This window comes from Phodopus roborovskii, unplaced genomic scaffold, assembly GCF_943737965.1.
Source record: "Phodopus roborovskii unplaced genomic scaffold, PHOROB, whole genome shotgun sequence".
Taxonomy (NCBI): Eukaryota; Metazoa; Chordata; class Mammalia; order Rodentia; family Cricetidae; genus Phodopus; species Phodopus roborovskii.
Window position 1 is genome coordinate 56,178,071 of NW_026126480.1, and position 27,950 is coordinate 56,206,020.

The 27,950-nt window shown below is 44.5% G+C and overlaps 1 protein-coding gene across 9 annotated transcripts in view; it reads right to left on the reverse strand.

The window, feature by feature from the left end:
* Mark2 (microtubule affinity regulating kinase 2) overlaps positions 1-27,275 on the reverse strand; it is a 64,879-nt gene extending 37,604 nt beyond the window's left edge. For 7 of the 9 annotated variants that reach the window (XM_051193831.1, XM_051193826.1, XM_051193824.1 and 4 more), the window contains exon 1: positions 26,606-26,740. In XM_051193831.1, coding sequence (XP_051049788.1) covers positions 26,606-26,659 — 54 coding nt within the window. In that variant the 5' untranslated portion in view covers positions 26,660-26,740. Of the gene's footprint in view, positions 1-26,605; positions 26,755-27,200 lie in introns of those variants that run through there. The other 2 variants (XM_051193836.1, XM_051193827.1) reach the window with 2 other exon arrangements.
* Between the last annotated feature and the right edge of the window lie 675 nt (positions 27,276-27,950).

Sequence of the window (27,950 nt, forward strand, 5' to 3'; positions counted from 1 at the left end):
GCTGAGACTAGTACTTGGGAGTCAAAAGCAGGAGGACCACTTGAGCCAGCCTAAGTGGAAACAAACAAAATTTTGTAAAAGCTGGTAAGAGGATTGTCTAAATCACTTCAAAATGAGGTCCTTTCCAGGAATTAGAAGCAGGGATGTGGCAGGAGTAGAAGGGGTGAATGGGAATAGCCTGCCTAAAGCTTGTCCTTCAGCAGATGATCTGCTTCTCTGAAATGGCTTAAGGAGACCACGAAGAGGCAAGACTCCAAATGCAGAGGGATAAGTCAACAGCTAAGTGCTACTGCGAGACCCTCACACCATGATCCGATGAAAGGCCAACATCATCAGGGTATGACACTCTGTCACTAAGGGACTGGCTTTAACAGTCTGGATTTGGCAACTTGCCCTATCAGCTGCTTCACAAGCAGTGTCTGTAGTTTCAGAAGGCAGAGTGTTTGCTTCTGAAACACTGTCTTAAAAATGTATTTCGGAATAAGCATCACCCATTCCAAGACAGAAGGAGGGAATGAAAACCAAACCAAATAAAGGAATCTAATGCTGCCAAACAGAAAGGGGCACACTGGAGGGAGAGCAGGGTATGAAGAGACATTACTTACAACATGCACCAAAAGGGAAGCCAAAGCTACTCAAGACTTCTTACTACCAAGCTAGAAAACAATGGGGCTGGGCATGAAGCATGGACTTGCCTTCAACAGGGCCCTCAGTCTGAGCCATATCATCACATTAAAGGCACACGCCAACACTGCCTAGCACTTATTCTTTTCTTCGATTTGGCTGAGACTGAGGGCCCAGCAGCACAAGCCTTTAATTCCAGCACTCCAGAGGTAAAGGCAGGTGAATCTTTGAGTTCAAGGCCAGTCTGGTCTACAGAGTGAGTTTCAGGACAGCCTGATCTATATAGAGAAACCCTACCTTGGAAACAAACAAACAGTCATAGCTATGGTGGCCCAAATCTTTAATCCCAGCACTGGGGAGGCAGAGGTAGGCAGATTTCTTTGAGTTCAAGGCCCACCTGGTCTACATAGCAAGTTCCAGAGCAGCCAGAGATAAATAGTGAGACGGTCTCAAAAACCAAACAAAATAAAACCACACCCCCCCACTCCCCCACACCCATCCCCCCACACACACACATGAGAAAGAGAGAGCTGAGAACAACCATTGGATGGTTCCATATATATGCAAAGGACTGTCACCTAATCAATTAGCAGCCACACCTCTCTGTCATCATGCTATCAGTAATTAAGGCCCCGTGCTTATTTTCTCTGGGAATACAAGCACAGAAGGGCAGAACCCCTATGGACCTAACCCATTATGACAGCCTTTTCATTAGACAGGAAAATACTGCATTGTTCTCCAAGGAAGGGTGGCAGCATCACTGAGGAGCACCTGAAGACACCTGTGCATGAGCGGCAGCGACTTCTCTAAGACAGACTCTGCAGGAGATGGGTAGAGAGAGGGGAATCTACTCAAAACAAAGTCAGCTGAATCAGAAAGTCAGGCTCCTCAAAACAGCTCAATGTGAATTTGGGCTTTTTCATTCAAACAAAAACAAGTGGGTTCTAAAGAATTTATTTTGGATCATTATCTTTCTAGGCTAACAGGACCAAATTGGCTGGTTAAGCTATACTTCATCAAGGGTAATAGTTTGCCTCTTTACCCCATCTTCAAAGGAAAGGTGCCCCTGCCAAGGTTAGATTTACAGGTAGATAAACTGTACACTCCTGTATACAGCAAGTACTTTCAATCACAAGCTGTAGTTGCCTAGGAGGGCCACATGTACTCTGACAGAAACCAGCTTTCAGTAGACAAACAGACAGAAAATGCAAACAGGGCAATGCTGGCACAAGCCTTTAATCCTAACAATCGGGAGTCAGAGGTAGGTGGATCTCTGTGAGTTCGAGGCCAGCCTGGTCTATACAGTGAGTTCCAGGACAGCTAGGGCTATACAGAAAGACAGTCTTGAAAAACAAAACAAAACAAGACAAAAAACTAAAACAAAACCCAAAAACAAACAAAAACAACAAGAAGGCACCAGGCTAAAGTTTTTCTAGCAGGATGGCCAGAATTTGGTTCCCAGGACTGCACTACCAAATCCTAAATGTACAGCAGCCTGGCACTACCAGCCCTGATGCTCAAAGGTCTTGGCAGTGAAGGCCAAGACCAAGTAGCACACAGAGGGCTGTAAAGAGAGAAGTTGAGTCTGCATCGTATGAATAAAATTACACACAGCTAAACTCTATACACAAAAGTTTCTTTTTCTTTTTTAGGGTAGGGAGGCTGTGCTTCAATAAATAAGAGAGAGAGAGAGAGAGAGAGAGAGAGAGAGAGAGAGAGAGAGAGAGAGAGAAAGAGAGCGCCACCAAGACAGCTCAGTGGGCAAAGAGGACCTGGGTTTGATTGGAGACTCACTTGGCAGCTTCAACCACCTGTTACTCTAGTTCCAGAGTGTCTGACGCCACTGTCTGGGCTCTGTGGGCATCAGGTACACAAACACACATTTAGGCACAACACTGACAAACATGGGGTGGGGGTGGGTGAGCCATTTAAAAATAAAAATTAAAAAAATAAATATAATTTTAAAATATGCAGTGATGATGACACATGCCTTTAATGCCAGCACTCAGAAGGCAGAGGCAGGTGAATCTCTGTGAGTTTGAGGCCAGCCTGGTCTACAAAGCAGATGTCAGAACAGCCAGGAATGTTACACAGAGAATCCCTACTTTGAAAAACCAGAAAAACAAAACAAACAAAAACACCCCAGGAGGGCTAGAATCCCATTATTTAATTGTGCTACAGAGCCAGGCATTCAAATTTAGAAATCACAATTATCCTTGCTGTGGGGTGGGGTCCTTGAGATGGGGAGAGACAGCAGCAGGGGAGGAGGCAGGGTAGAATGAAGATTATGAAGTGCCCATTTCTCCAATGCATCCAAGAACTGCCCATCTGTGCTGTTTCACTCCTGCTACATTTCCTGACAGGCAAAAGACAGAGAGAAACAGCTGTGAGACTTCAACACACAGCTGGCTCATAAAGGTGCTAATCCTAAGGGAAGTACAGGTTAGTAGCCCTCATCTGAAATGAAGAAGACACAGCGCTTGGTACGTTTTTTAGATTTTGGAATTGCACAAACAAGAGTTAGCTTGGGGTGGGACTGAAGTCTACACATGACATTTCCTGTTTCTTTTTCTTTTCTTTTCTTTTCTTTTAAGGCAGGGTTTCTCTGTGTAATAGCTCTGGCTGTCCTGGAACTCACTTTGTAGAACAGGTTGTCCTGGAACTCACCGAGATCCACTTGCCTCTGCCTATCGAGTGCTGGAATTACATGTGTGCACCATCACTCAGCTCATTTCATGTTTCTTAAAACAAACAAACAAAACATTTATTTAGGCAGGATCTCATGTAGCCCAGGCTAGCCATAAGTTACTATAAAGACTGGGATGACTTTGACTTTTGAGCCTTCTGCATCTACTTTCTGAGTGCTGAAATTACAGGTGTGTGCCATGACACTGATTTGTGCTTAGGATAACACATATTCAGAATTGAACCCAGGGATCTGTATAAGCTAAGCAAACACTCTTTTTAAACTGCCTCTTTTGAGGCAGTGTCTTGTTATGTAACCCCCAGCCTGCCCCTAACTCATAATGCTTCAGTCTCAACCATCATAGCTGAGGTCCTAGGCAAGTACCACCATGCTTGACTCACTTATCTTCTATATAAACCTGGAGTTAAATTTTATTTTGTTTTGTCTTAGGGAAGAGAGTTTCCTGAGACAGGGTCTTGCCATGTAGCTCTGGCTGGCCTGGATCTCACTATGTAGACCAGGTAGCCTCAAATTCTTAAAAGATCTATCTGCCTCTGGTTCCCAGGTACTGAAAATAAAGGCATGCACTATCACCATCACACTTGTTTGGTTTTTGAGACGGTTTCTTTGTCCTGGCACTCACTCTGGAAACCAGGCCTCCAAGACAGGGTTTCACATAGTCCAGTTTGGCCTTCAATCACAAAGTAGTTGAAGATGACCCTGAACTTCTGATCCTCCTGTCTCCACCTCCCAAGTGCTGGAATAGCAGAGGTGCCTAGCTTAAAGATCATTTTATAAAAAAAATTTTGATATGCCTGGGTTTTGGGTTTTTGTTTTTTCTTCCCAAGACAGGCTTTTTCTGTAGCTTTGGAGCCTGTCCTGGAACTCACTCTGTGGGCCAGACTGGCCTCAAATTTACAGAGGTCCACCTGCCTCTGCCTCCCGAATGCTGGGATTAAAGGTGTGTCACCACTGCCTGGCTGATGTGCCTGAGGTTTAAGTGCAACTTTTCATATGGGCTCAAGTTTCCCATTTGTGGAGTCATCTTAGTGATAAAAGAGGCAAGAGTCCTCAGTGTTCTTGCAAAGGACACAAGTTCAGATCCAGAACCCATGCCAGGCAGCTCACAACTCTTTAACTCCAACTCCACGTGATCTGATGGCATCTTCTGGCCTCCGTAGACATTAGCACATACATGGCTGGCAGGCGCACACGCGGGCGCGCGCGCACACATACACACACACATAAATAAAAAGTAAAATTTTTTTTTAAAAGTTTCAAATTTGCATCTTTCCTAGTTTTTGAGGCAAGGTTCTCTGATTAGTCAAGGCTGGTTCCAAACTCATGATCCTCCTTCCTCTGCCTCCCAGATACTGGTATTGCAGACATATATTTATTGTGCCTTTCACTTTGAATTATAAAATTAAAAGATGGTAAGGCTGTATTTTCTTCTGTATGGACAAAACTGAAATCAGGAATGAAAAGCTCTTCACATCCTACAACGGCTAGTTCAGGAAACAGTATTCACTCTAGACCACTAGTTTATGGTGTTAGACCATAAACCTCATTTGAGGAGTGGAGAAAATAACAAGATCTACTACCCCACAGAGCAAGTGGGTTAATGGATGTAAAACATCTAAATAAGTAATAAGGACAAAGAGTGGGAATGAGCATGTCTTCTTCAAGTGCTCATTCATTCCTTTCAAACCAAGTTGAAACAGAGAATTCTACAATTGGAGGGCCACACAGAAGGCGCCTAATAATTTGACTCAATAATTTGGGTCACCACTGCCTTTGCTAATAAACAAATCTTTGAAAGTCTCTATCATCTTCTGAAACTGAAGCGAAAGCCATGGAATGGGAATGTAGCCCAATGGTAGAATACTCAGAACCTGCAAAGCCCTGGTTCAGTTCAACACACACACACACACACACACACACACACTGGGGTGGGGTGGTGAGAGAGTGTGCCGCGGTGGCAGTGGCGACACACAAACTATATGTAATTTTGAAAAGGAAAAACAAAACAACCACAAAGATTTGAGGTTATGGGACCTGCTGAATGATGGGACTGGAACTTCAGTCCTGCAAATCTGAATCTAGGCAATTTGCCTATCTTATTTGTAGATACAAATCAATACTAAACCCTTGATTAAAATTTTGTTTTTCAAAATAATTTCAGGGCTAGTGAGATGGCTCAGCAGTCAAGGGCCAAGCCTGACGACCTACTTTGATCTCAGGTCCCTTTCATACGGTGGCAGGGAAGAACTGCCTCCTGCAAACTGTCCTCTGATGTCCACATGTATACACCATAAATAAATATAATCATTCCCCAACAAGATATGACTCAATGCAAATGGTATTAGTTTAAAAAGATTTGCCTTGCTGGCTAGTAGTGGCTCAGGCCTTTAATTCCATCATTCAGGAGACAGGCAGGTGGATCAGATCTCTGCAAATTCTTGGCCAATCTGGTTTACATAGCAAGTTCCAGGATAACCAGGGCTATGGAGAGAGACCCAGTCTCAAAAAAAGAAACAAGCAAGCAAAATACCCAAACAAACAAAATAAGAACAACAAAAAGAAACAGTTGTTAGTTAAACTGCAGTTAATCCCAGCATTTGGGAGCTGGGTCTCAAAGAGAGTTTCAGACTAGCTAGAGCTACAAAGAAACAAACAAAGGTTAGCTGGGGGTATAGCTCAGGTGGATTCAATCCCCAGTACTACCAAGAAAAGAAGGGAGGAAGTGAGGGAGGCTGAAGAGAGTAAAGAATGAAAGAAAAAGGCACCACATATGCAGACTCTGCAGCCAGGAATGGAACAAACCCTTGGTATGGGGCCTAGGCCTGGCACTGCCAAACTCCAGATATCTTGGGCAACATGGCTCTTCAAGGATAAAAGGGCGCAATGCAAGCTTTGCAGTTTTCAAACTGGGAACTGACCAATAGCCAACATACAAACTTTAAAAAAAAAACCAAAAAACCCGGTATAATGAAATTCAAGTAAGCCAAATGATCTTTTTAATGGAATTTTTAAAAGGCCAATGTTATGCACTCAAAGGAGAAAATGAGCCAACTTTGAAAAAAAGTCCCCTAGGTCACTGAGAACTGATTTCCTCGGCTAGAATGACTGCAAACCCAGGCAGCAAGTGCCTTCCTGAGGGCAGGGCAGAACTCAGGAATCACAAAACAAAGGCTCACAATGAGGTCACATCAAATCACCAACCAATCAAGGACAGGGCTGATTAAGCTAGTATTGGGTTATTTACCTACAAAATGGTTCTCATACTTCTGTCTGGAACTCTTTGCACTCCCTCTACCCCTAACTCTTTCCCATGACATCAAACAGCTTTTGATCATGTTATGCAGTCTTCCTAGTAATAGCATTAAAATTAAAGATGGCCTTGGATACAGCTCAACAAAAGAGCACTACTTGCTTCTCATGCATAAGGCCCCAGGTTCGATGACCAGCACAAGAAAACAAAAGTAAAACAGAGAAAACGTTAAGCTGTGATTCATTTAAAGTAAGTTCACTAACATTAATACAATCATTTCTTATGAAGTTACCACATTTTCCTTTTTTCTTTTACTTTTTGTTGTTTTGTCTGTCTGTTTGTTTGTTTTTGAGACAGGGTCTCTCTCTATGGCCCTGGCTGACCTAGAACTCACTATGTAGGCCAGGCTAGCCTCCAACTCAATAGATTTGCCAGCTTCTACTTTCCAAAGTGCTGTGATTAAAGGTGGGCACACTACACTTAGCCAGTAACAGAATTTTCTATATACCAAATCCCTGGTGAACTAACTGACCTTTCTTATTTTCTAAGATTTATTTATTTTACATGTATGTATATAGAGCACATGCATGTCTGGTGCCAGAGGCAGCCAAAAAGGGGAGATGGATCATCGGGAACTGGAGTTATGGATGGCTGTAAGCACCACTTAGGTGCTGAGAATGAAACCCAGGTCCTCTGCAAGAGCAACAAATGTTCTAGGCCATCTCCCCAGCACCACAAACTGAATCTAAAGTAAAGCTCTGACATGCAAGAACCTTGAAATTATTACATTTTGAAATCAGGGAGACACAGGACAAATGGATGATCCCACTTACGTAAGGAAGTTAGAATTAACAGGGATAAAAGAGAAACAGGGGTTGCCAGGGTTGAAAGAGCTAGAATGGGAAGTTACTATTAGTTCAATAGAGCAGACTCAATTTCAGATGATAAAAAAGTTCTAGAAATTACTTATATAATACTGTTAATCTACTAAAATGACACAAGACTGGAAAAAAAAAAAAAATCAAGCCAGGTGATGGTGGGCACACTGCTTTAATCCCAACACTCAGGAGTCAGAGGCAGGAAGATCTTCAAGTTCAAGGCCAACCTGGTCTACAAATTGAGTTCCAGGTCAAAAAAAAAAAAAAAAAAAAAAAAAAAAATCAAAATAGGAGCTAGAGAGATGGCTCAGCAACTGAAAATACTGCCTTCTCTTCCAGAGGACCAAGGGTAAATTGCCAGCACCTACATAACTCAAAACTATCTTTAACTACAGTTCCACAGGATCAGGCACCCCCTTCTGGCCTCTACAGGGACAAGACAGGGTGTATTAAGATTTATGCAGACAAGACACCCACACACATAATTTCCCCTCCAAAACAGAAATGTTTCTCTGTGTAATCCTGGCTGCCATGGAACTAACTCTGTAGTCCAGGCTGGCCTTGAACTCACAAAGATCCGCCTGCCTCTGCCTCTCCTATGCTGGGATTAAAGATGTGTACCACTATGCCCAGCTGAAATGACTTATTTTTAATAAAAATATATTTTCTAAATGCCAACTGAATTTATACCACAGGAAGTGCACTTGAATGCAACCAAAACACACAGGCAAGGCTGGTGTGGCTCAGTGGTAAAGTGCTTCTCTGGCATGTGCAAAGTTCTAGGTCCAATCCCCAGCACCAAAAAGGCCCAAAACCAAAACCTTTGCAACAGCATAGGGGAGGGTGGGGTGTTATATGATTATAACATATAAAAGATAGACAGGAAGGTTCAGTTCTGATAATTTGTTACACAGAAAGGTGATTAATATTGAATCCTATAAATCAAATGGCTAGGAGGGGTTGAATGTTCCTATCACAGAGAAATGACAAATGTTTTGAGTTGAACAACCAAAAATGTCCCTAGCAGATCATTACATAATATGTATGTGCTCAAATACACTCACAATTGTTTTGGAGTCAGGGTCTTGCTGTGTAGCCAGAATGGCCTTCACTGCGATCCTCTTGCCTTAACCTCCCACGTGCTGGGATTGCAGGCATGCACTACCACACCCAGCTAATACACACATGTTTATTCAATGTCTTATTTTTATCCATTAAAATACACATTTTTAAAGGTTTTTAGCAGGATGGTAGTATCCCACACTTTTAATCCCAGCACTCAGAAGGCAGAGGCAGCTAAATCTCTGAGTATGAGGTCAGCCTGACCTACAACGTTAGTTCTAAGACAGCCAAGGTTACACAAAGAAGCCCTATGGGGGGATGGGGGAGGGGAGACAACATAAGACAGGACCGGACATTTTCAAAGTTATTTTAAATTAGCTCTGACTCTGAGCTCACATCCCCAGCACAATAACAAAACCCCCAAACTCTAGGTCAAGTAATCCCCCACCTCAGCCTCTTCCTGTGTTGGACCACAAGCCCATACTGCCTCTGCAGGTAAAACAGATCATTTTATAAAGTATATGCTCACCTAGTACATGTTTATACAACCTACTCTTTTTAGGAAAACATGTTTTCAAAAACAATTGAAATTTTATTTAAAAAACAAAAAACAAAACAAAACAAAACAAACAAACAAACAAAAAACCTGCCCTTAATATACCTGGCTTAATGACAGACAGGTGACTTCTTATATCCATTTCTGCATTCAGTGTTTCAGTGTTTCAAAATGATTATGAAATGTGCAAATAAATCCTATTCCATATAGACAAGCAGATGGGAAACAAGAATTTAGCAGCCTTCCAAATACTGATATTTTCTTCTTTGACTAGACTAAAACTCACCAAGTGAGAGTTATAAAGGCTAGTCATGGGCCAGCGAGATGGCTCACCAGCTACAATAGTTGTAACTGGGCTTGACATCCTCTGTTCATGTCTGGAGCCTCTTTAAAGCGGTCAGAGTGAACCAGTTTCTACAGGTCATCCCCAATCCTGCCCCACCCCACCCTTGCTCAAGAACAAGCATGTGAACACACACGCACTTATGCGCAACCCTCACAAACACAATATAGAATTCAAAACTGTATCAATGAAACTTTTGTACACATCTAAGTTAAAAGTCATATTATCAGCTGGATGTGGTGATGCATGCTTTTAGTCCCAGCAGTTGGGAGGCAGAGGCAGGCGGATTTCTGAGTTCTAGGCCAGCCTGGTCTACAAACTGAGTTCCAGGACAGCCAGTGCTACACAGAAAAACCCTGTCTTGAAAAACCAGAGAAGTCATTTTATCTTGCACTTTGTTTACACAATGGTAATTTGGAACATATTATTACACTGAATTGTGTAGAATTTCCAAAGCTAATGGTTTTAACAATAAATAATGTTAACTTTATCATTGATATCATCAAAAAACCCTGTCTTGAAAACTGAAAAAAGAAATTTGGAAAAAATTACCTTTATTTTTGTTTATGTGTGTGTGTATGCCACAAGTGTATAGGTATCCTTGGAGGACAAGGATCCCCAGGGGTGGGGTTACAGGTGGCTGTGAGCTGGCCAGTATGAGTACTGTGAACCTAACTTAAAGTCCTCAGGAAGTACAAGGGTTCACAGCTGCTGAGTCATCTCTGTGGCACCCCTACCTCCATTTTTTTTTTTAAAGAAGTCTTTATTTCCATGTTTCTCAAATTGAGCTAGCTGAGTTGGCTGCTTTGACGGGATTTGTCAAAAAGACCAAACCCTAGGCCATCATCTGACTCCTCTCACTCTTCCTTGGCTTTTAGCCTTTCCAGGGGCTGCAGCAGTAGCAGATCAGTGCAGCCCAGCCCAGCCCAGCCCAGGGAAGCAGGAAGGGGAAGGTGTACCCAGTCTCCACAAGCCAGGACCTGCTTGTATCCACTCATTATCTAGAGTGTGATACTCAGGCAACAGTCAGATAACCAATGCTGCACCCCAAATTTTACTTTCTGTTTGAAAACTTGACAAGCTCATTTTGTTCATTTCTAAGAAACTGCAGATTGAATTTTCAAGTGTGAATAACCAGTCTGTACATAAACTGTCACTTCAAGTTCAAATGTAGCTGTCTTAGTCCATCACACATGTGCCTTTTCATACAACATGGCATATAACAGTAATGTTTTATGAAGACTTTGCATTCCATCACCAAAAATATGAGAGACTTATTATTGGTTTTTTAAAGACAAGGTCTCTCTCTGTTTGGTTGAGTTAGACAACCAAAAATAACCCTAGCAGATCATTACATAATATGTATGTGCTCAAATACACTCTAGCCTATAAATACACAATTGTTTTGGAGTCAGGGTCTTGCTATGTAGCCAGAATGGCCTTCACTACGATCCTCTTGCCTTAACCTCCCACGTGCTGGGATTGCAGGCATGCACTACCACACCAGCTAATACACACACGTTTATTCAATGTCTTATTTTTATCCATTAAAATACACATTTTCAAAAACTTTTAAATTATTTTTAATAATATGTATTTGTGTATGTCTATATAGGGGTATGTGTATATGAATGTAGGTGCCAGAGGAGGGCAGAGATGTAGGACCCCCTGGAGCTGGAGCTACAGCAACTGTAAGCTGGCTGTTCTGGAACTTGCTATGTAGACCAGGCCACCTGGAACTCAGAGATCCACCTGCTCCTGCTTCTTGAGTGCTGGGGTTAAAGGCATGGGATTAACGCATCAATGAGTTAATGAATATCACTTTTCAACTCTTCATCCAGGTCACTCTCATATGCAAATGGCCTTTCCTCCTGCTGAAAATATGCAGTTGAAATGAGGACCCTGACCGTGGACTATCTGGTATTGCCACCTGGAGGCCTATCTTGGCCCCAGTGGTTTTAACTGCCATGGCGTCTACACCACCAGTCTGAATGGAGACAAGGTCGTTCATGTGCTAGTTGTGGCCTGCACGCCTTTAATCCCAGCACCAAGGAAGCAGAGGCAGGTGGATCTCTGAGCTCAAGGCCAGCCTGGTCTACACAGTGAACCTCAGGTCAGCCAGGTCAACATAGTGAGCTCCAGGCTAGCCAGGGCTAACCTGGTAAGACCCTGTCTAATAAAAGAAAACAATGACAAAGTTATTCAGCCTTCGTAGCACTGCTGTGTACTGCTGAGTAGCCGCACAAGAGAAACTACTGTGTGACAATTGGTGATGCTGAAGAAACACCCTGAGCACTCTGTACATCTGCTTGTACCTTAGGTGAAAGAAATATTCTGCAAAAAAGAAGCTACAGAGAGCTCAGTCACAGGATGTTAAGTTCTGTTCCCAGAATCCAGGTAGAGTGGCTCACAACCACATGTGACTCCAGCTCTAAGAGATCAGATGCTTCTAGCCTCCAAAGTTACTCATGTGCACAAACTCACACATATACATAATTCTGTAAGTAAGACATTAACCTGTTTTTTTTGTATGCAGATAACTCTTGCCAAATTCCAGTAACATCAGAAGCAACACTGCCCTGAAATCTACTGACCTTTCACCTATTCTAGGCAGGCCAGCTGTGTAAGACTGATTAATGGAGGGGGCTTCTCCACTCAAAGCAAGGTGGCCACTTATTCTACACCATACCAGGTTTCAGGAACCTCTTTCTTTTTTCCCCCAAGACAGTTTCTCTGTGTAGCCCTCGCTGTCCAGTAACTCTCTCTGCAGGAGGTTGGTCTTGAGCTCAGAGACCTACCTGCCTCTACTTCCTAAGTGCTGTATTCAGAGGAGTGTACCACCACACCCAGGGCTTTTCATTTCTTCTTTGAAAAGCTGGAGAATTTGGTTTTTAAAACTCACAGAATATAGAGCTACTATGCTACTATTCAATCTCTCTCTCTCTCTCTCTCTCTCTCTCTCTCTCTCTCTCTCTCTCTCTTGAGACAGGGTTTCTCTGTGGCTTTAGAGGCTATCCTGGAACTAGCTCTTTTAGAACAGACTAGTCTCAAACTCACAGAGATCCACCTGCCTCTGCCTCCAGAGTGCTGGGATGAAAGGCGCGCGCGCCGCCGCCGCCGCCGCCACCGCCCACCTATTCAATCTCTTTTATTTTAAACTGATCTTGCTTCAACACTGCAGCTTAACTAGCACCATAATATTACTATTCTGTCACATAAAATACACTATTAAAGTTTACAAGCTAATAATACAGTTTTCATTATCATTTCTTCTAATAGCAATTCTTTATGTTGAGAAAGAGCCCCACGTATCTCAGGCTGGCCTCAAACAGACTCTAAAGCCAAGGATGACTGAACTTTTGAACCTCCTGCCTCCATTTGCCAAGAGCTGAGATTACAAGTATAACTCAGCACTGTCTGTTTACAGAGTGCTGGGAATCAAACCCAGGGCTTTATGTATGCTAGGCAGACATTCTACCAACTCAGCTATTTTGCCTGCTCCTCGATTGTTTTTTTCTTTCTCAGTATCTTTAAATAGAAGTTACATGGATGGCTTGAATCGGCAAGCATTCTAATTTCATTTTTACTTATTCAGGGGAGGAAGGGGGAAGCATGCCATAAACTAGTAGTCAGAGAGCAACTTTCTAGACTTGGTTCTCTCCTTCCATCATGTGGGTCCTGCAAGGAATGGATTTCAGGTTGTAAGGCATATTAATGACAAGTGTTTTTGTTCATTAAGCCATCTCACTGGCCCTAATTTAATTTTTTTAGCCAACAACTGATCCTTAAGTATAGGAGAAACATAAATTTTCTTCTACTTTAGGATAAAGTTGAATGAAATGCTAAAATAAATTTGAAATTAAAATTTCTAAATTAGAAGCTTTTCCAAATGTCTTTACAAGTAAGTTTCACAAATTGTATTTATTTCTTGTTGTTTCCTCAGGTATCAAGAAAATACAGATTCCAAAACAATGACTTATGAGGCAATAGTGAGGTTCATAACCTAACAAGACTGACTGGTAAGGAAACAACTGAAGTTCCAAGAACAAATTAAGTTCATTACTGAAAACTCCAAATTTATATCTGAAACTACTACTCTAAAAGTTCTTGAAAACACAAAAATACAGAACTTTACCTCTCATGAACCATCAGTGTCGAGTCATCATGCATCATTCAGCCCTTGGAATACATCACTGCACACTAGTGAGGAGATGAGAATGAAGAATTCAGGGGCTGGGGAGACAGCTCAGTGGGTAAGACCACTTGCTATGTAAGCCTTGGGACCTGAGTTCAGATCCCCAGCACCCATGTAAAAATCAGTCATGGCTACCTATGTTTGTTTATAACCGGACTATTACAGGGTATAGAGACATGCAGTTCCCAAGAGTTTGCTAGCCAAATATCGGGCTTCAGGGGTACTGAGACATGTAGATCCCAAGAGTCTGCTGGCCAAATATCAGGCTTCAGGGGTACTGAGACATGCAGAGATCCCAAGAGTCTGCTGGCCAGCCAACCTAGCCAAAACATCCGGCTTTGGAGCTTCAATTAAGAGACACTGTCTGAAGGGAATAAGGTATCTAGTGTTCTCTGGTCTCAGCCCTTTTTCATCACACACACACACACACACACACACACACACACACACACACACACTCTCTCTCTCTCTCTCTCTCTCTCTCTCTCTCTCTCTCTCTCTCTCTCCACACATTAAAAGAAAAAAAAATGCCAATGGGGGTGGAGGTGTGTTTGGGAAGGGGGGATAGCTCACACTTTTAATACTAGCACTCTGGAGACGGAGGCACACAGATTTCTGTGAGTTCAAAGCCAGCCTAGTCTACATACAGAGTATGTTCCAGGACAGCCAGAGCTACACAGAAAAAAAAAAAAACAAAAAAAACAAAAAGCAAACACTGTGCTACAATAAAAGTAATTTTGACCTGAAGGGATCTAGGCAGCACCCAGGACTTCTAAACCATAGTGAAAACCAAATTCAACATTGCATTATCCAAGATTAACTAAATTAAAAACAAGCACGGGGTGTATATAAACACAGCATTCCTGATAGGTCAGAGGGAAAAGCTCAGAACTGGCTTAGGACTCTGTCACCAAGGAAACCAAGATGCAGTCCCTAAAGTTGTCAAGTCCACAGGCCTGACTTTGCTAAGGAAGGGAGCTCCAAAGGCATACAAAAGAACTTGTTTTCCTTTTTCATTTTATGTATTTGTCATTATTTTCTTTGGTGAAATAGGTCTCTTTATATAGTCCCAAACTGGTCTTGAAATCCCAGTCCTCTGCATGAACCTCCCAAGTGCTGGGATTATAGATATACACTACCAATTGTTATGATAAATTGTGGGGAACCTTGGCAGATTCCATGGCAGGTGAAGTTGACTGAGGCAGAGGAAAAACATGCCAGGCAGACAAAGCTTAAGTGAGAAGTTTTATTAGAAACAGTAGGGAGGGGGAAGGAAGAGGTAAAGAGACACAGAGAGAGGACAGTCCTATCTGCCCCCAGGGAATAGCGGGAAAGAGAGCAGGAAAGGAGTGGGGAGAGACAAGAGTGGGCAAAGAGAGCCTAAGTGGACAGGGGTCTTTCTTTTAAAGGGGCCCTTTAGGGTACTGCCTGAGTGCATTCTTCCAGGTGACAGGGCAAGCCAGCATAATGCCTGAATCCTTACACCAATGCCTGGCTTTCTTCCTCCCCCTACCTACCTCTCCTTTTTTTTTTTTTTTTTTTTTGAGAGACAGGTTCTTGCTATATAACCCACAATCCCTCTGAAGTGTTGGTATGTTGGTATTATAGGTGTGTGCTATACTGTCCAGCAAGGACTTGTTTCTTACAACAGCAAATCCAGGGCTAGGCATGTGGCTTACTGTTAAGTATGTGTTCCACATGCTCAGGGCCTTGGGTGCAATTCCCAATACTGAAAACAGTAATCAGCAATCCTATAACAATACAGAAATCAAAGCAATAGACAGAAGACAGGAGTGGGTGGGTCTGGGATTCTATGACTATCAAAATCTCTCACCTGGGCGGGCTAGTGAGACGGCTCAATGGGTAAAGAGGTATCTGCCACCAAAACTAACAACCTGAGTTTGAACCCCAAAACCATGGTGAAAGGAGAGAACTGACTCCTTAAAGTTATCCTCTGACCTCCATAAACATGACATGTATGCACACACACCCACACACACACATTAACTCTAGGGTTGGAGAGCGGGATCCATCAGTAGTTAGGAACACTGATTGTTCTTCCAGAGGACTCAGGTTTGATGTGAGATGTCCTTCGGTATGATGCAAATATGTGCTGCTTTTATTGGCTGGTGAATAAAAGCTGTTTTGGCCAATGGTCAGGCAGAATATAGCTAGACAGGAAATCGAAACAGGTTCAGGAGTGAAAGAAGGCAGAGATAGGGAGACGAAGGGGTAAGATGCCAGAGTATTACTGGTAAGCCACAGCCACATGGTGATACACAGATTAGTAAAAATGGGTTAATTTAATTGTGAAAGCTAGTCAGTAATATGCCTGAACCATTGGCCAAACAATTATAAATGATATTAAGCCTCAGAGAAACCTCCAACTACACAGGTTCAATTCCCAGCAGCTCAGAATCATCTATAACTAGTCCCAGGGGATCCAAAGCCTCTTCTGGCCTCTGAGGCACACATGTAGTTCGGTGGTCATACATGCAGGCAAACACCCACACACATAAAATAAAACTACATACACTTATATACTCACACAGACACACACACACACCAACAGCACTCTCTCCTCCAAGAGAGATGGTGCACATCTATAATCCTATTCTAAGTGGCTTAGGACGGAGGATCTTGAGTTCAAAGACAACTTAAGGTCTATAACAAGACCTGTAGCACAGAAGGGGGGAAAAAGCTTCTCAGAAGAGAGGTAAATAGGTAAAGAGTGGGGTAAGGAGACAAAGACCTAAGATGACAGGAACAAGGATGAGCAGAATAAAGGGGAGAGTTCAAATACAGTTAAGTAAGTAAGCCTAGCCATGGCTGCAGTAAAAAAAAAAATCCCAGCAACTCCCCTGTCAGGTCCAGAGACACCAACAAACTAAGATGCACAAGAAACCAATGTAGACCACAATCTTAGCCTAAGATTCAGAGTCCACAAACTCACAGGGAAGGCTGGGAGAGGCTCTGCCCCTTCATGCATTTGAAAGAAGAGGTAATAAGAATCTCCCCTTGAAGGCTGCTGTGCTAAGGAAATAAGAACCCTCAATTGCCTGCCAAGTCTCATATGTAAGAGAAAAAGAGCTTTCCCAAGAAGTGCAGGGATTAAAGGTGTATGTCACACCACCTGATTTGATCCCAATTCTTATAAAACCTATGATCTGGTAACTTTGGGTTGGCCTTCCAGTTATTAATTAGCCTCCACATTCACCACCACCACCACCACCACCACTCATGACCCAGAAATATGGACAGGCATTTGGTAGTGTCTTCTTCCTTTAATCAAAATTGTCTACTATTGAAGATACACCTTCAGTCCCAGCGCTTGGGAAGCAGAGGCAGGTGGATCTCTATGAGTTCGAGGCCAGCCTGGTCTACACAAAGAGTTCCAGGACAGTCAAGGCTCTGTCCACAAAACCCTGACTCTAAACAAACAAACAACAACAACAAAAGAGGGGTGGGGGAGAGGAAGAAAGGACTTACAGGGCATGGGGAAAATCAATATCAATAACCCAGCAGTTGGAATGTTGACTCTGGGGGATCATATGTTCAAGGCCAGTTTGAACTTATCTACAGAGAGAGATCTCATCCACACTTTTTAAATATAAGTGCCCACTACTCTTGGCTAACCTCAAACTCAGCAATCCCTTATCCTCTCCAGGTATAGGGATTATCTGGACATGTCACTATGTCTAGGCCTCTTCCTTCTTTTAAAATGGGTTCAAAAGCACATGGAGTGGGGCAGGCATAGTAGCACGAAACTTTGATCCCAGCACTAGGGAGGCGGAAGCACACAGATCTCTCTCTGAATTAAGGCCAGGCTGGTCTATCTACATACAGTAAGTCTCCAGCCAGCCAGGGGCAACACAGTGAGACACTGACTAAATAATTAACCAATCTAAATAAGTACTATCTGCTCTTTCAGAGGACCTGAATTCAGTTCCTAGCATCCACATTAGGTAACTCACAATCACCTGTAATTCCAGTTCCAGATTAGATAACATCTTTTGGCCTATCTGTGAGACAGACAGACAGACAGACAGACAGACACACACACACACACACACACACACACACACACACACACACACACGCCCCTCTCTCTCTTAAAAGTACATGAAGCTATCTAACAGCACTCTATTTCTTTCAGACAGCTAATTTTGGTCTTTTTGGTTTTCTGAGACAGGGTTTCTTTGTGTAGTCCTGACTGCCTTGGAACTTACTCTACAGATCAGGCTGGCCTTGAACTCTCAAGAGATCCACCTGTCTCTGCTTCCCAAGTGCTGGGATCAAAGGTGTGGGCCACAATGCCAAGCCAAACAGCTAATTAAAGGGAAAAAAAGTAGAATTGGTAGAAAACACACTGATGGGACATCAATGACTAGAAAGGCTGGGAAGAACAAGATTTCTTCAACCAATGGCAGAAAAATTCTAGAATACATCCCTTCTGCCACCCAGATCTGTGAGGTCTCAGCTGTTCAACTGCAACAGCAGTGACAACTGCTGTACTTGTACTGTCCCACATACCCTTCTACTGATCTTATGTGTGTTCATCACTTACAAACATTCCTACAAGATAGCTGCTGTTCAGTTTTTTGAGATGAAATTTTGCTATATAGCCCAGGCTGGCCTTTAACTTGCAATCTTATTGCACCATCACGCCTGGCTGAGATAGGTACCTCCACTTTACAGATGAGTGGCTAGGGCAGAAGGACTAAATAAGCTAAGAGCACAGTAGAGGCTAACCAGGATTCCAGGGAATTTAGCTACAAAACCTGCTCATAATTCTAGCAGAATCACTTATGGAATCTGAAAACATACTAGGATCTCGCCTTGATTCTGTTAGATTCTCACTCCAATGCTATGCTACACCAAGCAGGCCAAAGAAGCATATTTCCTATGACTAGAGAATCAGTCATTTTGAACTCCTGTGGAGGGCTGGGGAGGTTTGGAATGTAGGTCATAGTGCTTGCCTAATATACAGGAGATCCTGGGTTCAATCTCCAGCAAGGAAAAGGGAGGGAGATGAGGGAAGAGAGTAAGTGAGAGAGCTCAATACTACCAAGCAACAACCCACAACTGACCCCTAACACTACATGCAATGACAGCAAATGCTGCTGTCAGTAGAGAAGAGGTGGGAAGATATGGCACAGAGGAAAGGTATGAAAGGTGGGAGGAGGGGGAGCTCATCCTGCATCTGGGGTATCAATTCTGGGCAAACAGTTCTCAAGAGAAGCAGGTCACCACAGCAGTGATGGAAGCAACCAGCCTACAGGCTGGAGCTGTCTGCAAGCAGATTCAGTCAGATTACCAAAGTTCCATACCTCAGATTTTCTGCTTTTGAGGAGACTGGTAGAACAGTCCTGATCTATCTCCCTGTAGCACTGGCTACTGAGTCTTAGACCCAGGATTAGTCTACTCCCTACAACATCCAAATAACCTGTACTTGGAAGAGGGGAGGACAATGGCTAACTGCTTTTATGCAGCCAAAGACCAAAAACTGTGTCCCCTCTAATCCTCCCAGCAGCCTGGGGCAGTTCCGCAGATTGAGCTTAAAAGGTCTGAGGTCACTGAGTTTAGTGTCCACATCACAGGAGCCAGGATTCCCAGTTCCCTTCCACACTCCAAAAGAGGATCCAACCACAGACCCAACCCCTTCCTTCTCGCCAGTTTGACTTTTTGACAAATGAGTGGGAAGTGGGCCCAAGAAAAGAAGTTGTACCTTAGAGCTTCCAGAAGGTACACACCGAACAGACCAGTTGCTCTGAGGATCAGCACAGGTTGCAGAAAAAGTCCCCTTTCAAAGGAGGAGATCCAATTCCCAGGCTCATCTGGGTACTTGGGGAGGGTGGGAGGTTGTTTACAGAGGTCTTCCAAACTCATGCCTCAGCAGCTCCATCAGTCTACAGGAGGCAGACCACTGTGTTGCCAACTTCCCAGAGAGGACAAGGGAAAATAGGCTGGCTCTTTGTAAAACCAGCTTGACTGGTTCCACAGAGCAGCCCAGTGACTGCTCCACCTACCTCACATGGAAAAGAAAAGGCCAAAAGGGTGGCTAGGAGCAATCACTAAACACACCTCTCTTCTCTCCTCTCTTTCCCCTTGTCCACCTCAACTACCTACCCCCAAGAACCCCCAAGGCAGTATGAACATCCATCTCTACCTCTCCCCTACCAAAACCTGTCCCTTACATTTGGTTTCACAAGCCTCAACGTAATGATTTCATACACTAGAGGAAACCTTTTCCGCTGGTTTTATCCAGCAGATGAGAAACTTAAGTAATATCTAAAAGTAGATGTGAGTACAAACCCAAAGACACCTGTGCAAGAACTTATAGACACCAATTAACTACCAGCATGTCAGACAGACAGACATGCAGATTGAGGGATCCAATCCATGAGCACCACAACAGGGAAGCCCCCCTCCTTCTAAGAGATAACTGGAAACCCAGCCCAGATTCTCTTGGTATTTCAAAATTGGTGGTTCCATCACATTCTAAAAGCAATGACTGGGAGCTGGGTAGATGGCTCAGAGGCTAAAATAAAAACACATATTACCCTTCTGCAGGGCCTGAGTTGACTCTCATCACAACTGCCTGTAGTCACCCAATGGTGGCACAGCATTCTGGAAGCAGCAGCCATCTCTGAGTTCAAAGCCAGCCAATGCTGTCTTTAATCAAAACCAAAGCCGGGCACTGGTGGTGCACATCTTTAATCCCAGTACTCGGGAGGCAGAGGCAGGTGGATCTCTGTGAGTTTCAGGCCAGCCTGGTCTACAGAGCAAGTTCCAGACTCCAAAGCAATACAGAGAAACTCTGTCTTGAAAAACCAAAAGAAAAAGAAAAAACAAACAAAACCAAAAGACCCTTCCTGCAACTCTACGTACAAGTATCTGATGCCTCAAGCCTCCAAGGGCACCTGTACATAATCCCACACAAGAGACTAGATAGATAGATAGATAGATAGATAGATAGATAGATAGATAGATAGATAGATAGATATAGATAGATATATATAGAGTCTGGGACTCCTTTAATCCCAGCGCTCAAGAGGCAGAGGCAGTTGGAGCTCTCTTGAGTTCCAGGTCACCAATCAGAGATGTATATAATGAATAGTGAGACCGTTTCAAAAAACAAAAGCAAAAATGGGCGGGGGGGTGCAATGAAGAGATGGTTCAGAGGTTAAGAGCATTTGCTGCTCTTCCAGAGGACTAAGGATCCATTCCCAGCACCATATGGTGGCTTATCACTACCTCTAATGTCAGTCCCACAGAGGATCCTTCTGACCTCTTCAGACATCAGGCATTGCAGGTGGTGCACAGACAAATATACAGACAAACACATATACACATAAAATTTAAAAAAATTTAAATACCCATCAGAAAAAAGACCCCACTAAAATACTAATAATTTTTGTTTTTGTTTATTTGAGAGAGTCTCTCTGTGTAGTCCTAGAACTTGCTATATAGATCAGGTTGGCTTAAACTCACAAAGATTCACCAGCCTCCGTTGGGATTGAAGGTGTGTGCCACCATGTCTGGCTATAATAATATTTTTTTTAATAAAAAAAATAAAAGAAGTGTATTCAGTGGCTTATCCCAATAGGCTGTGGTGGGGGCAGTGACACTCTGCTGGGTTAAACAGGGATAGCCTGCATCCTCCAGTACCAGCATGGGGAAAGAGTGAGTTCCTCCCCCAGGAGGTTTGTAAAGGCTTATTCTTCCTTGTGCTGAAACAGAAGGGGAACGCACACAGCTAACATTTCAGTGACTCACAATCATGTTTGATGAAGGCTGGGAGAAAGCCTAGAGAACCCAAGCTTCAAGTGCAAAGCGTACAAATACTGGAATCTCCCATCAAGAAAAGGAAACTCGGTCACCTATCCTGTTTGTCATCTTGCTGAGATTCCAAGGAAGGGCCAGGTTGAAACACCACCCTTTCCATATTACTCTTGAGTTTCTGCTTTGATAGGAAAGTATCAAACCTGGCAGCAGCAACATAGTTAGAAGGGAACAAATCAAACTCTCTACACACACCCCTCAGAACAGAGGCCAGGCAGGTGGGCCCACCACAACCTAAACAAGCAGAGGGAAGCAACTGAATCTGGGCCTGGGTATAGCAGGGACCCTCATGAGGCAGCCTAAGAGAAGGAAGATGACCAGCCTCCTGGCCCTTTCCATCTTCTGAAGTTACTACATCCCAATCCATTAATGGGCTTCAAAGTGCTGCTGGGGGAGTCCATTTAGCACAGACACTATCTTGGGGCCAAAGGTGAGCGCCCATCCCCCATCCCACTTGTCAGTAATGTGCCACAAAGTCTGAGGTCTGACTGCACTATAAGCATAAAATATTCATTCAAGTCAACATAATACATATAGGAGCATCACAGAAGTTCCTGGGGGAAGAGAATGCCAGTTAGTTGGCTAAGTGCTCCATGGGAACCAGTTCACAAAAGCCTAGGTTAGCACTAGTGAAATGCCCACTGAGAGTCATGCTGTTCTGTCCAAAGGGAAACAGTCTAGCCACAGAAATGATGACTCCTGAGAGATCTTACCAGGCAAACCTCTCAGGCAAACAAGATTACCCACCTCTTTCTACCTCACAGATAGCAACTTTGCCTAAGATGTATATGCTTGAGATTACCAGCCCCAAGCTATGGTCACAGTCTAAAAGATGCAGATATCCCTATGCAAACTTGATTTCAATCTGAAGCAGACCAACTCTGAACCACTTACTTGTACCATCTGTTAAGCTAGTTCCCCAAATTCACAGAATGGAGAGGCATTATTGCAATTCACTAGAGAGTTATTTTAAGTCAAAGGGTATAATGTCACTGTTTCAGAGAGACACTACTCCAACAACTCTCATATGGCATCCCTAAGGCTCAGCAGCATCCCAACCCAAAGTCAGAAACCTCATCAAGGAGCCCCACCATCAAAAGTCAAATCACAGAACCCCACATCCTCAAAAATTTGATCCAGTGTCAGCCAAAAATGAAACTGGAATCTCACACTATGTATATGGATGGCTTCATTCTTAACCCAAGGCCATCCTCAAATCCACCTCAATAAAGACTGAACCTTCAGCCTTGTAATGTTGGGCAAACACTACACCACTAAACTACATTTCCAGTCTTTTTCACTTTGGATTCTGAGAGACAAGGTCTCGCTAAGTTGCTAGCCTTGAATCTATTCTGTAGCTCAGACAGACCTTGAACTTGTGACTCTCCTGCCTCAGTCTCCAGAGTACCTGGTGTTCCATGCCTCCACAACTGGCTGGGCAACAGGCTCTTTTGTTGTCATTTTAAAAATTATTACAATCATTTAGTGTGTGTGAGAAAGATTGAATTTTAGACAGACAGACAGACAGATAGATGCATACAGGTGTATATGGAAATCAGATGGCATCTTGCCAGAGTGGGCTCACTTCTTCAACCAAGTATATAAATCTCAGGAATCCAACTTGGTGGCAAATGCCCTTATTCACTAAGCCATTTTACCAGCCTTCAAATACATTTTTATAGGGTTCTGTAACTTAGATTTGCCTTCCTCATCAGTCTTCCTTGAGAATGTATTCTGCCACCCACTCTCTAGAAGGGTTAGGGCAGCACTGTCACCTGACTGATGGGTACCAAAGGGTTCCCTCTATCAGGTGCCCTTTGTTTCCAGGTCTGAAGCCAGGTCTGAATTCCCCCAAGGATTATGGAAAGCTCTAGCCAGGGGCAGGTGAACCCTGGAAGTTGTACCCTTCTCCATACTTGACTATTAAGGCTGCTGCTGGCTGGGAGACAAACAGTCATCTTGCTGATTGCTTTCAAGGCTGCCAAGCCTCCAGGCTGGCAGAGCCATTTAAAAAAGCAGCTCTCAGAAAGCTCACCTCAGACTTAAGAAACCCCAAAACTTCTAGCCCCAGGTCAGAATCCTGCAAAAGGAAGCCATCTATGGTGAAAATGCACATCCAAAATCAGGTGTCACCAAAATTATCTTCAAGACAGAGCTTGGCTTTCTTTTATCTCCTACTTCCAGTGTTAGAAGCAGAGTTGACAGCAAACAGGCAATCTCCTACAACATAAGGTTTATTTTTATGCTTCAACATGTTCTGTGTGTGTATTTCAGATGTGATCAAAGAGCTACTGGAAACAGCTTATCAACCACAATTTTAAAGAAAGAAGGAGAAAAGGCACAAGAGATTGGAGTTTACCTTTTCTCTGGTAAAACCAGTTTAAATAATTTAAATCTAAGTAAGGTGACAGTGGAGAGGGATCTGCCCAACCAATTTCTTGCTTTTTATTTCCTAAGTGGAGCTACTGCAATGGTTGAGCTTCCACAATGGTTTTACTATTTGCAATGGGACTAAGGGCTGGCTCTCCAATAATGAAGTTAGATGCTTGAGGAGCTGTCTCTTGTCCTTTTTATTTTCCTAAAGATTACAGGGTTGGGCTTGGGGGGGGGGGCATCACTCAGTATAGAGCACTTGTCTATCAATACCACAGCCCTGATTCAATCCCCAGCAACACTAGAAAAAAAAAGCAACAGCCAGGCACCTGTAATCGGTGTGCAGTTAGCTTCTCCTTGGAGAAGGAAAAATATAAAGTTGACAGTTTGAATGGAGAACCAGGAACTGGCTCAATACAGCTAAGTTCATGAAGAATTAAGCCAAAGGGGAGCAGGATGACAATGCAGCCTCTGCTCTGAACTAAGATATCACAGAGTGGCTCACATGTCAACTGGTCACTGATTATCATTCTTCTGAAATCAGTGGACATGCACCAAATCCCAACTACATGATCCAAAAGTATGTGAAACACATCTGAACACACATAACAAGAAAAAGAGCAAGTAGAGCAATAATGCATTAGTAAACAGCACAAAGAAACCACACTGAGGCCACTCTCTCTGCCCAGCACACTGCCCCATAGCCTCTGGCTCTCTGGGGAACAGGCAGGCCAACACATTCCCAAATGCATGAAGGTGGCAGTCAGTCACTTGGCCTCCTTGATCACAGTCAACCATCTGGGAAAGGTCTCCAGTTAGGAAAGGTCTGCCTATTAAAATAAGGTAAGAGGGAAGGGGATGTACACAGAAACTTCAAAAGAGCCTAGACAAAGTGTTTCCCAGAAGGACAGATGCATCTGGCAAACAGGGACTGTGTAACACACACCAAGCGCCTCAATTTCCAAAGACATGTGTCTGGAGCAGGAAAAGCTGCAAAGCCCAGTGATGAAATAAATAATCAACCATCCCTTCCTCTCAACCCCTGCTTTGCCCCAAAAGCAAACAGCCCATAGGTAGTATGGATCCACCATGACAGTAGAAAACTCAGTTCTGATGCCTCTTTACTTCCTAAGTGCCCAGGTAACAGTCAGCAAGAAAATAACAAGGCAGAAAAGTACAGTAAAGAGAAGCAAATACAGAAGCAGCAATAACCCACCTAAAAGATAAATAAATAAATAAAAATAAGGGGGGCAAGAGGGAAACACAAAGGGGGCTGGAGGCAAAGTATGCTCCTTTTTTCACACAAGTTTCAGTTTACTAAAATTCACCCAGAAACGTTATGATAGACGGGACTGCCCAAAAAGCAGGCAGCAAGGGACACAGGTGACAGTGAAACAAAGGAGAGAAGTGGAAAGTGGACACCTTGGCCCAGAGGTGAGAGGATGACACAGAAAAGGAAAAGGCGTTGGGTGACAAACAGCAGTGATTGCCAGGATGAAAGGGAAAGCGTAGGGCCTGGCGGTTGACCTGCAGCATAAGCAACTAGCATACACTCTGGGAATGGTAAGGACTAGCCAAAAGTGAGGGAATGAATAGAGCTTAAGAGGTATAAATAAACAGTGACAGGGTAAGAGATCCATGTGGACATGAAAAGCAGCACCGAATAAGAGGCATATAGTGTGAAAGATGAGGGAGGTTGAGCATCAGGAAGTAGCAAACAAGGAGGAAGATACTATGATACTATGAGAAATGACAGGCATATGTATGGAGACAATCGGTATCCTAATTTGTGTTGCAGTGTAAGTAGGCAGTAATGCAGGGTCTGATGCAGCTGATGCAGTCTGCGAAAGACTGAGCAACAGGTTACGTTAATCCAACCAGGTTAAAACACTGTCTTTCCCATGATGGAGGGACAGGCTAGGGATAATATGGAAGATCATTCGGACAGGAGGCCCAGGAACTTAAATGTCAAACCCCAGAAGGGGAAGAAACAGAACCGATCCAAAGAATCTGAATGGAGCGGTGACTGGAACCCCAAAGGCAACCTGTGGGAAAACTGTGCGCATGACAGCTGTATGGGAAACACGGAAGCGACACATGCCAGTGCCAGGAGCCAGGGAGCTCCTGCCGAAAAGAAGGGAAAGTGATGAGCAAAGAGTAGGCGAACAATTTGGAAAGGTGACGAGGGTGGAGCTGGTGGGTTGCAAGCAACAGGGAGAGCCCAATTTGGAACAGGAAAGGAAGACAGAAAAAAGCTGGGGAAGTGAAAGGAGACAGGGACAGAGAACACACTCCGGGGCAAGGATCCTTAAGGGAGAAAACCGAGGGACTGGGAGAGCAGGTGCGGGCAGAGGGGATATAAGGCTAGAGAGATGCAGGAAGAAGTGGGCAACAATCCGCCACAAATCGCGGGGTGTTATTCGAGGAGCAGGAAGGTGGCTGCTTTAAGCGTGGGTGGAGGAAGACCAGAAAGGCCCCTGAGAGAAAAGGGAAGAGAAGGGGAAGCTAGGGAGATAGCACGAAAGAACGCAGGAGGGTAGTGAGAGACAAGGGGCGTTTGGCAGAGATACAAGTGTGCAGCTCAGTCAGAACAAGGTGGGGTCCCAGGTCAGGACTCGGAAGAGAGATGTGCGGGGCTAGAGCCCGGGGACAGATGACAGGACAGCCGAGGCTTGCAGAAGACAGGAGGAGCACGAGGAGAGCAGAGGGAGGAGGCTCAGCAAGGTGCAGGGGCCCAACCACAGAATTGGGGGAGCCCTAAGGGCTCCTTACCTGCTCCGTGTCTCTTTCGTTCAGCGTGGGTAGGGGGGTCCGAGCGCTGGACATGGCGCCGGTATCTCAGGGGAGGGAACAGAGAAGCTTGGAGGAAGGGAGGAAAGGGAAGGCTTGGAGCCCGGCCGGGCGGGGTTTCTCACAGCAGGAGCACCCGCTGCATGGGCCCCGGCCGGGGGTGCGGGGAGGCCGGGCGATCGCTCACGCCAGCCCGGGGATGCGCCGCTCGGGCTAGGCCTCGCCGGCTCCGAGCAGCTCCGGACCGCACCCCCCCGACCCCCGGCTGGGCTGTGCCGCCTTTCGGCCCGGCCGCGCCGCTCCGCCTACTCTCTGCCGCCGCAGACGGCCGCCTGCCTCGCTCCTCCCCTGCCCTCAGCCGCACTGCTCCGCGCCCGGCACACAGGCAGCCGCCGCCGGACCTGCTGCTCCCAACATGGCCGCCACCACCGCCAGCTCTCGGCTCTTTCCGCCGGCAAGAGCCGGAAACATCCGAAACAGCTAAGAACGGGAGGGGGACGAGCCTTCTCCTTTCGGCCCAGACTATGGGTGAATTCCGGAAACTACCGAAGAAGGTAATCCCCGGAGACGCGCGCACCTCCTCGATTCCGAAGACCAAGCTTCGCCTCTGTTTACGGAAATCCACGAAGAGACTCTCCGCACCTCCAGAGCCAACCAACAGCCACGCCTGCCGGCCTTTCTCCGCCCGCTTAGAGCTAGCTTTCGGTAGTTTCCGGAAACACCCGAAGTGTCTCCGCGTGTGCTAAATCGGCCACGCCCCCGTTCTGTTGCTTAGCCGAGAGCTGTAGTCAGCCATTTCCGGCAACACCCGAAACCTACCTTCGTTTCTTTCCGTCAATTTTCGTTTATTTTCAAACCTTGAACAGGTGTGGGTCACCTGTACCTGTTGTTTGACTTCTTAGAAAATACAACTATTAGCTCTTCCTGTGATTGGTGTTTTTTTATCTTAACGCAACTTCCCATCAGCATGTTTGTCCACTAGAGCTTAAAACCTATCTTATCTATCATTCAACTCTTCTTCAACTGCCAAATGTAGTGTCACCCTGTTACCTAACTCCTGCTTTGCACACCTGCCATTTTCTGACTATCTCTGCTTCTAGATATCCACCAAACATCCTCAAATTCAGTTCCCTTATTGCTCCAAAAGGCCTGGGACAGGCACCTGGTCAGGGTCCTTGAAACTTGACAATGGACAGGCACACAGACATGCACCTTTACGATACAGCTCTGTCCTGAGAAAATGTTTGTGTGTGTGATCTTGGGGATGTGGGATCATATAACAAGGGCGGGCAAAATGGATCAATGGACCTGAGTTTGATCCTCCAGA